Source organism: Phoxinus phoxinus (genome assembly GCF_949152265.1).
Source record: "Phoxinus phoxinus genome assembly, chromosome: 1".
Taxonomy (NCBI): domain Eukaryota; kingdom Metazoa; phylum Chordata; class Actinopteri; order Cypriniformes; family Leuciscidae; genus Phoxinus; species Phoxinus phoxinus.
This window is the reverse complement of record NC_136876.1, coordinates 14,576,148-14,589,231: the sequence shown is the minus strand read 5'-3', so window position 1 is coordinate 14,589,231 and position 13,084 is coordinate 14,576,148. Positions and strand designations below refer to the sequence as shown.

The 13,084-nt window shown below is 37.3% G+C and overlaps 2 protein-coding genes across 3 annotated transcripts; both read right to left on the bottom strand.

The window, feature by feature from the left end:
- On the bottom strand, positions 1-7,206 carry btr02 (bloodthirsty-related gene family, member 2; the record flags this gene model as incomplete). The annotated part of the gene is made up of 7 exons (XM_079600921.1): positions 7,134-7,206; positions 5,120-5,415; positions 4,928-5,011; positions 4,544-4,768; positions 1,162-1,303; positions 638-664; positions 1-545 (listed from the first exon to the last, which is right to left on the bottom strand). The coding sequence occupies exons 2-7, from the start codon at positions 5,411-5,413 to the stop codon at positions 1-3; spliced, it is 1,317 nt and encodes a 438-aa protein (XP_079457047.1). The 5' UTR covers positions 5,414-5,415; positions 7,134-7,206.
- Positions 7,207-7,297: 91 nt separating this feature from the next.
- LOC306992317 (GTPase IMAP family member 7) lies at positions 7,298-11,909 on the bottom strand. 2 transcript variants are annotated; one of them, XM_079601048.1, is made up of 4 exons: positions 11,784-11,888; positions 11,310-11,396; positions 10,427-10,537; positions 7,298-10,349 (listed from the first exon to the last, which is right to left on the bottom strand). In XM_079601048.1, exons 3-4 carry the CDS (start codon positions 10,485-10,487, stop codon positions 9,367-9,369), a joined length of 1,044 nt encoding a protein of 347 aa, XP_079457174.1. In that variant the 5' UTR covers positions 10,488-10,537; positions 11,310-11,396; positions 11,784-11,888; the 3' UTR covers positions 7,298-9,366. The 2 variants fall into 2 exon arrangements, with proteins under 2 accessions (XP_079457174.1, XP_079457173.1); XM_079601047.1 differs by lacking the exon at positions 11,310-11,396 and having other exon boundaries at positions 11,784-11,909.
- Between the last annotated feature and the right edge of the window lie 1,175 nt (positions 11,910-13,084).

Sequence of the window (13,084 nt, the reverse complement as noted above, 5' to 3'; positions counted from 1 at the left end):
TCAGATGCTGCAACAGCTGCTGCTGATGATAAGGGGAGCAGTGTTCCTTTCCCCATGGGGTCGTCCCGGGCTGAAGATGGGGTGGAGCTTATCTGTGAAAGTATCTTTGAAAGTGTAGATATGAGTCCCAGTATCCAAACAATAGAAAGACACGCGTCCCCCCTCATAGTCCAGGTAAATAGACACTCTTTTGGGCTTGTGACCGAGGCTAAAGGAAGTTGGTGGGACTGTGTTAGCAACATACTGGGTGCCATTCTTCAAGCTAAGCGTCCAGAAGCCATTGGCTGGACATATTGTGAATTTTCCCTTTCTGTTGACAGATTGTCTGGCTACGCCCAAATCCCAGTCAGTCTTGTCTCCAACCTCCACTTCCCAAAGGTGTCTTCCATAGCTGAAGGCTTCCTTGGACATTACATTGGCCAGCCGGTCAAACCTCTTGGGGTTCTCTGGGACTTCTTGTCGCTTATTGGCGTGTCTGACCTCCTTCCGGTCCTCAGAGATGTAGAGGTAAGCGTGAGCTGTCCGGGGATTCAGATTAACATCACCTGAAAATGAAGACAGACGATTGGCTTTCTTAGAGAAACTAGTATAATGACAGAAAAAAACGAATTCTATAAAAACATCAATGAAAACACACCTGAGTACTTCTCCAGCCTCTTCAGTTCTGAAAAGTAACAAATTGCACATGAATCATAAATGGCATAAAAAAATGATGCTAGCGTGCTAAAAGTATTACATTCTTACATTTAAGATGCACTCAAAGGTCACCGTTTAGCAAGTTATCTTAAACAGTTCAGACTTTATGGAAACTTACAATTGCGACTTTATATCTCACAATTCTGACTTTTTTCTTGCAATTGCGAGTTTATATCTCACAATTCTGACTTTATTTCTCAGTATTTCAAGTTTACAACTCACGATTCTGAAAAAAAGGTCTGAATTGGGAGATATAAACTCTTTTTATTCCGTTGCAGAAACAGGCTTCTATTAGTTATGGGCCATTTTAAGAAGCAAACGTTGAAATTGTACAGCTTTTGACCCCAAAACATGGAAGTTTAAAATCTCTAACTGAAAAAAACCCATAAGTTTGATAAATGGTCGAAGCTGTGAGAAATATGTTTAGTACTAACAGGCAAAAGCATAGTGTTATTTCAATCATACCAGCTTTAGAAAGTCTTTTAGCTTCCGCCATGACCGTATCCATGAAGTCAACCACAGCCTGGCTGGTGACGCCAACACAAGGATCAGTCTCCAGTGTGACTTTAGACCAGTCTCTCATTGCTCGCGGTATATGACCGAAGCTCTGTAGATGAAAATAGATTGATTATTCTTTACTATGCAATACAAAAGGAATAGTTCACCCAAAATGAAAATTGCCCTCAAGTTTTTTCAAATCCATTTTTTTCCCCCATGTAACAAAAAGGAAAAATTTGATGAATTTCACACTGCTCTTTTCCATAAAATGAAAGGTCAAGGTTCATATATAAACACTCTAAAAAATAATTCAGAAAATCAGAAACCATGGAAACTAATAAGGATCGTGAACACAGGCAAACAAACAAGAAACTAAACTAAAACACAATGAAACGGAGGAGATCTAGTGTTTAATGTTCTGTTTATTGGGGATTTTGCAGGGGTTTCTGTTATGTGGTGGTCTTATCTGAAGAGTAGAGCCTGTGGTTAGATCGAGGAAGGGCCAAGAGACTATTAGACTACTGCATGTTGCTTTACATGAAAGCAATAACTATGTGTGAGCAATTGCTCTGGTGATTTCTTAATTATGTTAGTACATGTACTATGACTCATGCATTATATTCCAAGCCTCCTGAAGCCGTGAGGTTTGTGAGAGGATCAGACTGATATTTAAAACATGATTCACTGTAAATCAATGTGCTGATTTCACAACCGAATGTGATGTGTGTGCGTTTATGCACTGTAAAACCTAACAGTAATATGTACTAAATCAAATTGAGTTCACTGCACTCAAATATTATTGAAACTTGAATGACTGAAATTGAACTCAAACTGAATGAGTTATAGAACATTTCTATATCCCAGAATGATAATTGAATAATAATTGTATAATTAAGTGATGATTGAGGATTAGTGATAAACACCTGCTGTTAACAAGCCGAATCACTGAAGGAAAGAGAAACACAAGAACTACAACTGACTTCCAGCCACATCCTTAGATGAAATCAACTGAAGATAAAAGAGGAGGATTACACCAGTACACAAACAGCATTACCAGCTTCACTTATTATTAACCAGTTTGAATTATTATTATTATACAGTTATTATTATAATTAACAGAGGTTTAGATGTTGATGATTTGTTTCGTTTAAGGTCACCATGATGGAGATCAGCGTTTGCTTTAGTTGGGCTCTTGACCCTTGACTTTTTCCACATAAGGTTTTCTTTGGCTGCTATATTGTGTGTATATAACACATTTGTAATGGTACAAAAGTCATGGAAAATTGTTGATTGTGTATAAATGGTTGAGGACTGATGATGACAATAGATCATTTTGTGACTTGATTCACTGATCTTATTCAGAGTCTAATCCCTGATAAAAAGGGCAACATATTAATCATTTTTTTTCAAAACTGTGTTTCAACAGCATAAGCGCCAGCAATTCTATGTTCATCAGACAATATGAATAATATTACAAAATGAATGTGCACAAAAAGTTTCACAAAAAATGTATTGTATTTCAAAGACTCACACAGACATCAAGATTCAGCATATGAACCTCAACAATGGTGACCATTAAAAACTATTCATGTTGCAATGCATGCTGGGTACTAGCATCATACAAAATGTATCCATTGCTCCCAGCACACATTGCGGCATGAATATTTTTTTATTGGTCACCGTTGTTGAGATTCATATGCTCATTCTTGATGTCTGTGTAAGTCAGTATGAAACCATAGAGGTTTTAAAAATCATATTGTCATTTCAATGGACCTTACAGTAAAATCAGAGTTCTGTTATAACAAACAATACAAGTAACATATCACCTGTTTACACAGAGATTAGGCTCTGGAAAAGATCAGAAAATCAAGTCATTAAATGTTGATTTGCATCATCTAAACGCAATAACATGTTTATATTTTCTTTTGGCTTATGTGCCATAACAAATGTGTTATATAAACACTCAGTTACAGCAGCCAGAAGAAAATCTGGTGTTATAAAGTCAAGGGTCAAGAGCCCAACTAAAGCAAACACTGACCACTATCATGGTGTCTTTAAATGAAACTCAATAAATCATCATCATCTAAACCTCTGTTCATTCTCAATAACAACTTCTGTAGATGCATGACAAAAGTAAAACTGGTTAGTAATAAGTGAAGCTGCTAATGTTGTTTGTGTAGTGGTTTGACAGGTGACCTCAGCGTTACGTTGGACAGACTGAACATGAATTTCCAGACTGAAAAGCCACGTAAAGTGTCTCTTTGCCCACAGATTTAATTGGATAATCATGGGTCATAATCCTCTTCTGCTGAGAACTTGAGAGATTTAAACATATTTGATCTTAAGTTGATTTCATCTAAGGCTGTGGTTGGAAGTCAGTTGTAGTTATTGTGTTTCTTTTTCCTTCAGTGATTCTGCTTGTTAACAGCAGGTGTTCATAATTAATGCTCACTAATCGCTTAATTCATCAATTAATTAATCACTTAATTTCTTGACTGCAATGTATACTTTTATTTAACTCAACTGAGATAAGTTCAGAGTACTCATAACTATTGTTTTTTATACACTTAATTAAATTGAGGTAATAAGTTTCCTCAAATGTAATGAGTTAGCTTAACTCATTGGATTTGAGTTTGTATATGATATTGCGAGCTAGCAGGAACTGCAAGTGCTCTGAGTTCATTTAAAGTTAGTCTTTTCAATTTTTTTACTCAATATAGTGAGGTTTCAGCTATATAAAGTATTTAAATGCAGTGTAAAGTTTAATTGCGTATTAAAAAATATCATTGTTTAGTGGACTCGATTAAAATAAGTTCATAGTACTCATAACTATTGTTTTTTGTTAACTTAATTAAATTGAGGTAATAAGTTTCCTCAAATTAAATGAGTTCGCTTAACTTGTTGGGTTTTACAGTGTGGGATGGAGAATGAGACATGAGAGTTATGTCAGTGTGGAAATTTAATGATAAGAAGAATGTAAATTGCAGTCTTTACTTCGCTTCTAGCTTTTACATGACTTCAGAAAAATTACAAGAATTTACAAGTCTTTTTTGTTTGTTTTTGGAGCAGACGTGATCATGCACGTCATGCACGTTATGAATGAATGAATGATTAAACATTTATGTATGACTTGTGCAATAAATAAATAAAAGATTCTTCAAAAAAATGTCATGCTCTACTGAAAAAAATGGAGTATACGGTCGGGTTTTAAAACAACATTTGGTGAGTAAATGATGAAAAAATTTTGGGGGGAGAACAATTCCTTTGCTATTACCATAATGGCATACAAAGAAAGTAACCCAAAGCAAAAAGAAAGAATGCTAGCAAACAAAACAATAAATATGATTACCTTTTTAAGACGCTCCTTGTCATTCAAGAGCTCTGTGTTGGCGTGTCCATTGTCCAGTTCAAGGATTTCCTTCTCCAGGTCTTTTACAAGTCTTTCAACTCTTTTATCCGCCTCTCTTTGTTTCTGCTCCACTGCTGCCACTACCAGTTTATGGCCGTTCTCTAAGGCGTTCAACAGAGAAGAAAACACCCTCTGACTTTCCTGAACCTCTCGGAGACATGAGCTCTGTTTCGAGAAAGAACCGGTTTTCTTTTAGAAATAATTGTAATAAATCTGGTTCAAAAAATGTGATTCGCAAGCAAGTTTAAAATAATATTTCACCCAAATATAAAACAGTTGCTCTTTATTTATTGTTATCATGTTTTTAAACGCAGTGTCACGCACCTTTAGGAACTTTAAGGAATTCTGAAGTTTCTCGATCTTTTGAACTCTCTCCTGAATCATTTGATCCACCTCTCCTGCATTTTTCTGTTTGCAGTACATGAGTAAAGAACAAAACCACATAATTACTGTAAGTTGTTGTCAGGAATGCGGTATCATTTAACATGATTTAATTGTTTTAAATGATGCACTCACAGGTTCATCTTGAAGTTCATCCATACTAAAAAACTTTGATTTAGCAGCCATGCGTGTCTTCCTGTAGTTTTCGGTGACGTCGGCCAGTATGCGGTTCACACTGATCCGTGGTCTGGAGCCAAAGGCCCTCCTACAGAGCGGACACTCTTCTGTCCCGCTGCGGCTCCAGTACGTGCGCAGACACATTTTGCAGAAGCTGTGGCCGCAGGGTGTTGTCACTGGGCTGCTGAAGATGTCCTCGCACAGAGAGCACAGGAAGTGCTTCTCGGACAGGAGACTCATGCTAGACTCCATCCCTGAAAGATCACGACTATTCGGTATTGCAAATCACATTTAATTATAAAAACAGTTATAAAAATTGGTTCCCACTTTTAACCCCTGAACGTCTTAAGTGACCCGGGATGTCATTAATACCCTCCGCCTCATTCTTTTTTTAAGTTAGACATCAACCTTCTTAGTATTCCTCATTCAATTTATCATAAACAACATAACAAGAAAAAAATATATAAAAGAAAAAAATGTATAGGGTCGTTGACAACCCGAGTTGTGTAAAAGTGTGAGTATATTTTTTTCTGCAGAACAATTTCTTTGATGCCTGAATAAGTGCAATTCACATTCATATCTGATACACAATGATGAAGTGATGTTTCACTCATAGTCACCGCAGGCAGAAAACAAAAGAATAGGAAGTACCATCAGCAAAACAATCAAATCAAATATTAGAGTCACTGTCACTTGATGGTGGATCTGGTGAAGAAGCCGTCAGCGGTCAAAATATTGATTTTGAAGATGTTGAAAATGATAGTTTTGAGAATATGTTTAAGATGGTGAATATGATCCAGATGCTTAATGTACTGGGAAATGAGCTCTGACGAGGACAGTGATGATGGTGTAAAACATCTGCTCAAACTGAACCCTTCCAAGCTCCAAAAGTTGACAAAATATGCTTTATTTTATTCGTCTGTATTTGTTACTCTAATATCTGGAGAGTTTTATATTATCGCGACAGCTAGAGATCCATCCGTGTTGGATATAGACCCTGGTCGCTAAAGACCCGAATATGTAATAATGATTGGCGAAACATTCATGCATTTAAGGGTTAATCAAGTGCCTTTAACTAGAATCATTTGATACAATGCACTTATTGTGTACATGCATGTTTTTACAACAACAACAAAAAAGTAATTAATCTGTAATAACAATTACACTGTTGACCCTTCACTTACACCTTAACCCAGCCTTAAACCAACCCATACCACCAAACCTGTGCATAACCTAACCCGTAGCCCTCCTCAATAGCAGTTGTTTTGCAACATCAACACAATAAGAAGCCTACATTGTACCTAATTATTACAAGTACATAGCACTAAAGACACCTCAGTGTGACCAAATAGGACATCTGTAGTCTGTTTTATCCCAATACTTATGAATAAGGGACTGGTGATCTAATGAACGAAAACTTTAGCTAAGATAAGAGATCAGACAATTCTTGTCAATAAGCATCAGTCTCATTTAACACAAAATACCAGGGTAAAAACACATTCTGCTGTCCTCTACCTAACTCGACTTTCTGCCTTGACCATCATGCAAAGCTTCAGCTATTGTGCTCTGTAAATATTTGCAAGCGCTTATATAATAAGTCTGTGTGGCATTCCATTCAGTGTAATGGGGATCTTCACAGTCCTCTATTCAGAGTCAACACAGTGTGGTATGGGGAAAAACAAGCTCAACCAGAAACCCCTGTCGTCATCAGGACGAGTCTAAATATTTATCTAGCAGGTTTCGGGACAGATTTTCAGACATGTATCTCAGTAGCTAAAAACATTTAACAACTGGTTGAACTTTAAAAAAATTAACTGCACAGTTCAAACTGGAACTCTATTATACATTTACATCATTAAAATATTTACCACAGTTGGATATTAATAAATCTGTATTGTAGCTTGCTCGTTACATTGTTAGCTAACATTTAAAGTTACAAGACAAAGGTTACAGTAATCTCATTGGATCTTACCTGTACTTCAGCGCATGAAGGGAGTTGTTCACGTCTCTTACGGTGAGTTTCATAGAGTGAACTGGATCATAAAGGACACAGGTGTGTTTTCAGCAATGAGGGGAGGAGCCTTGGACTTTACACTGAGTCATGCACATCACCACATTATACAATCAAACAGCTTTGAAGTGTTGTAGTAGATTTTATTATAATTATTATTTAGACAAAATATCAAATGTACAACTTTGTAAAAAATATTTCAGTAAAAAAAAAATGAAAGGAAAAAAAAGGACAATATCACCATAAATCCTTATTATATTTTGATGTAAATTCATTATTATCATTAAAGACCAGCAACCGATTTCCGGTTTGATTACAAAATAATGGCTATATATAGACATCACAATCAGATATGGCCATTTGGCAGCAGTAAAGATTATTGGGTCATAACACTTTTATTGGTTTACTGATCTGCCGATATCAGACCAATCAGAACACACTTGATTGAACAAAGTCAATTTATAAATAGCTCTAATATTTTTCTCTGTTCTGAACTCAGTTTAATTTCAAATGTTTTCCTACACTTTAAAATTTTTTTTGACTCAACAATAAAAAAGAAAAAAATAATTATGTTGAGTTAGAGGAACTTAATTTCATCATAAACATCAAGTTAATTACTCAAAAAGAAAAAGGTTGTTCCAAGTAATTGAGTTGTGGACCAGGCAATTCATTAAATTCAACAGCTAGGATAAAGCATGGAGAACATAACATATTTAGTATGTAAATTAACTGAATAAGTAAGATATGACTTGTCATGGGATAGCACAGTTATACTTTCAGACAGTCAAACACAACCTAATCACAGCACTACTCTTCAGCACAATGGTGACCACAAAAACTTCAACATCAACTCTTTTTAGTGTCAAACATAACAGCATGCTGAGAACTACAACCTGAAATAGAAAGTTACAACTGGTTGCACGACATACACGGCGGCGCACGTACAGTAGTGTCTGTTATGCACTAGGTAAGAAGTGTGTGCCACCCCTTGTACAGTACTTTTGTGTTTTCCTTAGCTAGATAGATTATTTAGGGCGTAGTGTACACCAAAGTATTTCTTTGTTTTCTAAATTTTTCTTTTAGTAGGCAGATTAGAAGGATTGGGAATCACACCCTAAGGAAAATATTTGTTAGCTTTTGAATTGTTCTTTGATTTGACGGCATTACTTTCTTTTTTGTCTTTTTTGATAAATACTGTAAAAAGCTCAATACAGCTCAGTCTAGCGGCTCCAGCTTTTCATTAATAAAACCTAATGTCTTTTTGGCACTTATACCTACGTCATGGTTGCTTCTGTTCACCCACTCACATCTATATTGTAATTCAATATCTGACACTCTATTCCCCTGTCATCATAACACAGTCAAACTAGCTTGGGTATGGGCCGGTTTTGTGCTGCAGTTTAAAACATTTGTGGACCACTAGAACTCAGGATCACTGACTCAAAATCACTCATTGTTTCAGATTAAAAACATATTTTCCTTACGTCAAGACGACGTGTAAAGCTTTTCACACTTAAAATAGTTAATCCTGCGTCATTCTATGGGATACTGTGTAAATGGAGTAATGGGTTGTCTTGCTTTACATTTCACACTGCTCATAATTTAACCAGGGTTAACCCATTAATCCTGGGTTGCATAAACTGACATTTACTATACATTCCTAAACCCTGGGTTAAAGTTCTTATTTGCATATTTGTGGTGCAGTGTCACTGACTCGTCATAAAGCTTCTAGCATTACATATCCTCATATTTCATATTACTGACTGCATACTGTATTCACAGTATCCCCTAGAGTTAAATAAGTCCATACATACCCTTTTCATCTCCGTGCGTACCATAAATTTGTCTGACGCACCCACCGCTAGCCTAGCTTAGCACAAAGACTGGAGGTAAATGGCTCCAGCTAGCATACTGCTCCCAATAAGTGACAAAATAACGCCAACATTTTCTTATTTACATGTTGTGATTTGTATAGTCCCAGCGTGTACAAATAACAAGGTCACATAAGACACCGCCATCTTCTAACCGTATACATACTGGGAACTATATTCTCAGAAGGCGAAGCACTGCTACTTCTGCGGAGCAGTAATTTCTACTAAAGTCCCAAAAAGTCGGCGTGTTCCTTTAAGCCCAGTGTGAAAAGCCCTACACAGTCTGTAGAAGATCCAGTGGTGCCCGAGGCTGACTCGATGCACTATGCAGTCCCTTTTTGGGCATCTGTGAAGGAATTGTAAATGTAGCTCCATGCCGCACTAGCTGCACCTCCAAGTACACCACCCAGAGCAGCACCAATAGCAGCTCCTACTGCCATACCTTCATGTCCTATCGCAAATCCAAGAAGTGCGCCTACAAATGCTCCTTTTCCAACTGCAACAGCGTAATCAACAAGTCTGACCGTGAAGCCAAGCTTGTCTGCGACAGCCAGCTCTGCTTTCTCTCTGCACTCCACCTGTACCTTTCCTTCATACTTCATAAGCTCACTGAGAAGTGCGTCCCCTGAGTGTTCGTTCTCCAGCGCCTTACACGTCTCCCTGATCTCCTTCTCCTTTGATTTTCTGAGGAAACGCTCCTCCGTCTGAATTCTTTTTTCTGCATCCTTAAATTCCAGATTTGAAAACATCCCGTGCTCCGAGACCATCTCATCGACCTTGGCAAACAATGCATGCGTCTGGCTGCCTTCAGTCTGGTTTATTTCTTCATTGAAGAAGAGATAGTTCTGGCCACATTTCTCAGCAAGCTCTCTAAAGCTCTTGTTCTTCTTAACCTCATCCTCTATGGATGTCAGGCCTCTCTCATGGTATAAAACAATTAATGTGTGCATCAAGACACGGTCTCCAAAGTGGTGCACCACAGGCTTCAGTGTGTTCATAGTGTCAGAGGTCAAATGAAAAGGGTCTAGAACAATCACTACAGCATGAGGACCTGGAGAAGAGAAACACACCGCCTTCCTGAGCTCCTTGTGAAGCACACTGTCCGGCAAGTCGTTGTCTTGAAGATTTGGTGTGTTGACCAGGGTTATGTTTCTCTCCTGCACAACCCCTGCACTTTTCTTGGTAGCTGAAATATTGACTTCATCTGCCGTAAAGACGTCTGGCCCCAACACAGAGTGCGTGAGTGAGATCTGATCACGACACGAGCTGCCAAAGACCAGCATCCTCAATGGTGTTTCACTGCTCACTGTGAGATGTGGAAAATTCATTATTGATCATATTAACTGCATTTTATCAAATGTTCTGATTTGTTCGTCCACTCACTGTTAGGTCTGTCATGTCCAAAGCTGCCTCTTCTCAGAGCTTTCCCTTTGACTGCTGCCATTTTAAGAGTGGCACTGACAGGGGTTGACGAATTCAGTATATGCTGCTAATCTATTAAAGAAAAAGACATTGTGAAAGACACATAATATAAATACATAGATAAAATAACTAACCACAAAAGAAGATATTTTCAACTAGTTGCTGAAATATATATATTGGTCAAAAAAGTCACTGTTTGGATTTAAATTCAGAGTCTATGATTGGATCATTATTGTAGTGATTTTTTTGTTTCTAGCATGTTATATGTTTGGCAATAGTTCTTCTAACACTGACTGATGGAGTGTGTAACTTTTAATTTCCTAAACAATGTAGGAAGACTCATCATTCATGGCCATATTCCAGGATGACAATGTCAAGATTAATCAGGCTCAAATTGTGAAATAATGCTTGTGAGGGAGCATGAAGAATCATTTTCACAGATGAATTGCCAGTCCAGACCTTAAATTCATTGAAAGCCTTTGGGAAGTGCTGGAGGAGGTGCTTGTCATACAAGATCTTGACCAAAAATGTATGCACCTCTTGATGGAAATGCATCACAACATTTATTTCCAACAAGAGGTGCATACATTTTTGGTCAAGATCTTCTAAATTCAAAATATGAATAAAAACTAAACTACTATCTGAATGACACCAAAATAACACTGTAGAACTTTAAGGCTTAATATAATTTAAACGGATGAGTTATAAAAAAATCACTTTTCATGAAGGGCAAAATTAGCTGTATAGACCAAAGCCACATAGAGAACCAGGCTGTAAACATGTTTTTTTTTTTCTGCTGTAAAGTTGGGCATTTTAACATGGGGGAGATACAGATTTGACTCACTTCTGCAGCCAGCCTCAAGCGGCCAGTCGATGAATTGCCGTTTAATTCACTTCCGTGTTGGTTTCAAAAGAGAGACCGGGAGCTTCACTTTCAAATGAAGACAATTATTTTAGGAAGGTGACGATATATAGGCCTATCTATATTCAATATGCTATTGCTATTCCAGCGGCCCTGGGTTCAAAATATTATATTCAGAGTTCGTTGTCACTCTCCTGAATACATTTAGCTGTCAGCACGGAAAGTTTCTAAACCACATGAAAACAGCATAACAGCTGTCACAAGATTAATCTAAGACGAGAACTATAAAGTGCAGCACGCGCTAGTTCATTCGCAGCCGATATCCATAACAATTATTTACTAATCAAAATATGTTTTCTCGTGTTAAGGAAAGTCCCTTAGCGAACTTTCGTTTTTGCATGATTTCAAATAATTTCTTCAGTAACATACTTAAATGCATTATAGATTTGTACATACCCATGTTTTCAAGTAGGCTACAACTTGATAAAAGTGCGATAAAAAAGTTGTTTGGAGAAAAGTACGTGACAGAACGTCTGAAAATGAAAGTATATTTCGCAATATGACGTGTGCTGCCTTTGAAGTAGCTAATGAAGTTGCGTCACTGTAGCGTCACTTAAAGTACAAGCCCCAACTTTGAGTGAAATACTATGGAGTTTCCTTTGTGTCTTTATTATTCAATCAAACATACTGAGTTTGAGAGTAAAACGAATTATTTTGTAATTAAATAAATTAAAAGATTGCAAAAAAGTCTTCTTAAGGCTCAAAAATAAAGAAGTTGATAACAAAAGTAGTGTTGGGTCCGAGTCCACCTTTGTCGAGTCCGAGTCGAGTCCAAGTCCTTAACAACCGAGTACAAGTCCAAGTCCGAGTCCAAAGAGGGTCGAGTCGGACTTGAGTCCGAGTCCTTAACATCCGAGTCCGAGTCGAGTCCGGCCGAGTCCACAAAGATTTAAATTATTTGAAATTGACCTTTCACAAAGACCCGCCCCTCTTGGTTACTGTTGCTACGTCCGACAAGCCATTCCTCTCTCACTCCACATGTTCTCGGTCGGAGCAAAGAGGACACTAACAATGTGCCAACAGACAAGACAGAGCAGGGTACTTTTGGTTTGAAATAAAGTCTCAGCTTTCAATTTTTTTAATTTTTATGAAATTCAAACGATAAATACTGTTTTGTGGTGCTTTAATGTGTAGGCCTCAGTTCAAGCAGCACGTGAACTGATAATCTCTTCTAGTTATAGCACAAATTTCTAAAAAAGAAATCAATACACACTATTTTTCAAGTTCAAGTCCACTGCCTTTAATCTACTAACTGATTTGGTTTGTTTGTCGAACAAAAATGGCGTGTATCTGCATTATAATTGGTCTGATTACCTGTCAATCAAATCCCGGCGAAAGGTCTCAACACTGAGCTCTTAAATTAATATTTTAAACCTTACAAAATGATTGCAATGTATAGTTACAGTCATACGTTTACCTATTGTACATCTTTTAGAATCTGCAAGGTAATGCTTAATAATGCAACACGATGCATTAAGAGCCAGGGGTAAACTTTTGAGCAAGATGATGATGTTTACATTTTTCTTATTGTGTTGTACATGCTAATATCTTATTTAGCCTCTGAAGGGTTGGACTAAATTAATGAATGCATTTTTAACAAATAAGACCAATTTACACCAATGATCCAGTTCAAAAGTTTACACCTCTTGACTCTTAACGGATGCTTCCTTCTTGTGCATCACTAAATGTTTGCAGGG

What these genes read in the sequence shown, in the direction of transcription:
- LOC306992317 (XM_079601047.1), bottom strand. Translation starts at nt 10,487, where the DNA reads ATGGCAGCAGTCAAAGGGAAAGCTCTGAGAAGAGGCAGCTTTGGACAT. An exon ending in TGGACATGACAGACCTAACA is followed by an intron (nt 10,350 to 10,426) that starts GTGAGTGGACGA and finishes CACATCTCACAG; the next exon opens with TGAGCAGTGAAACACCATTG.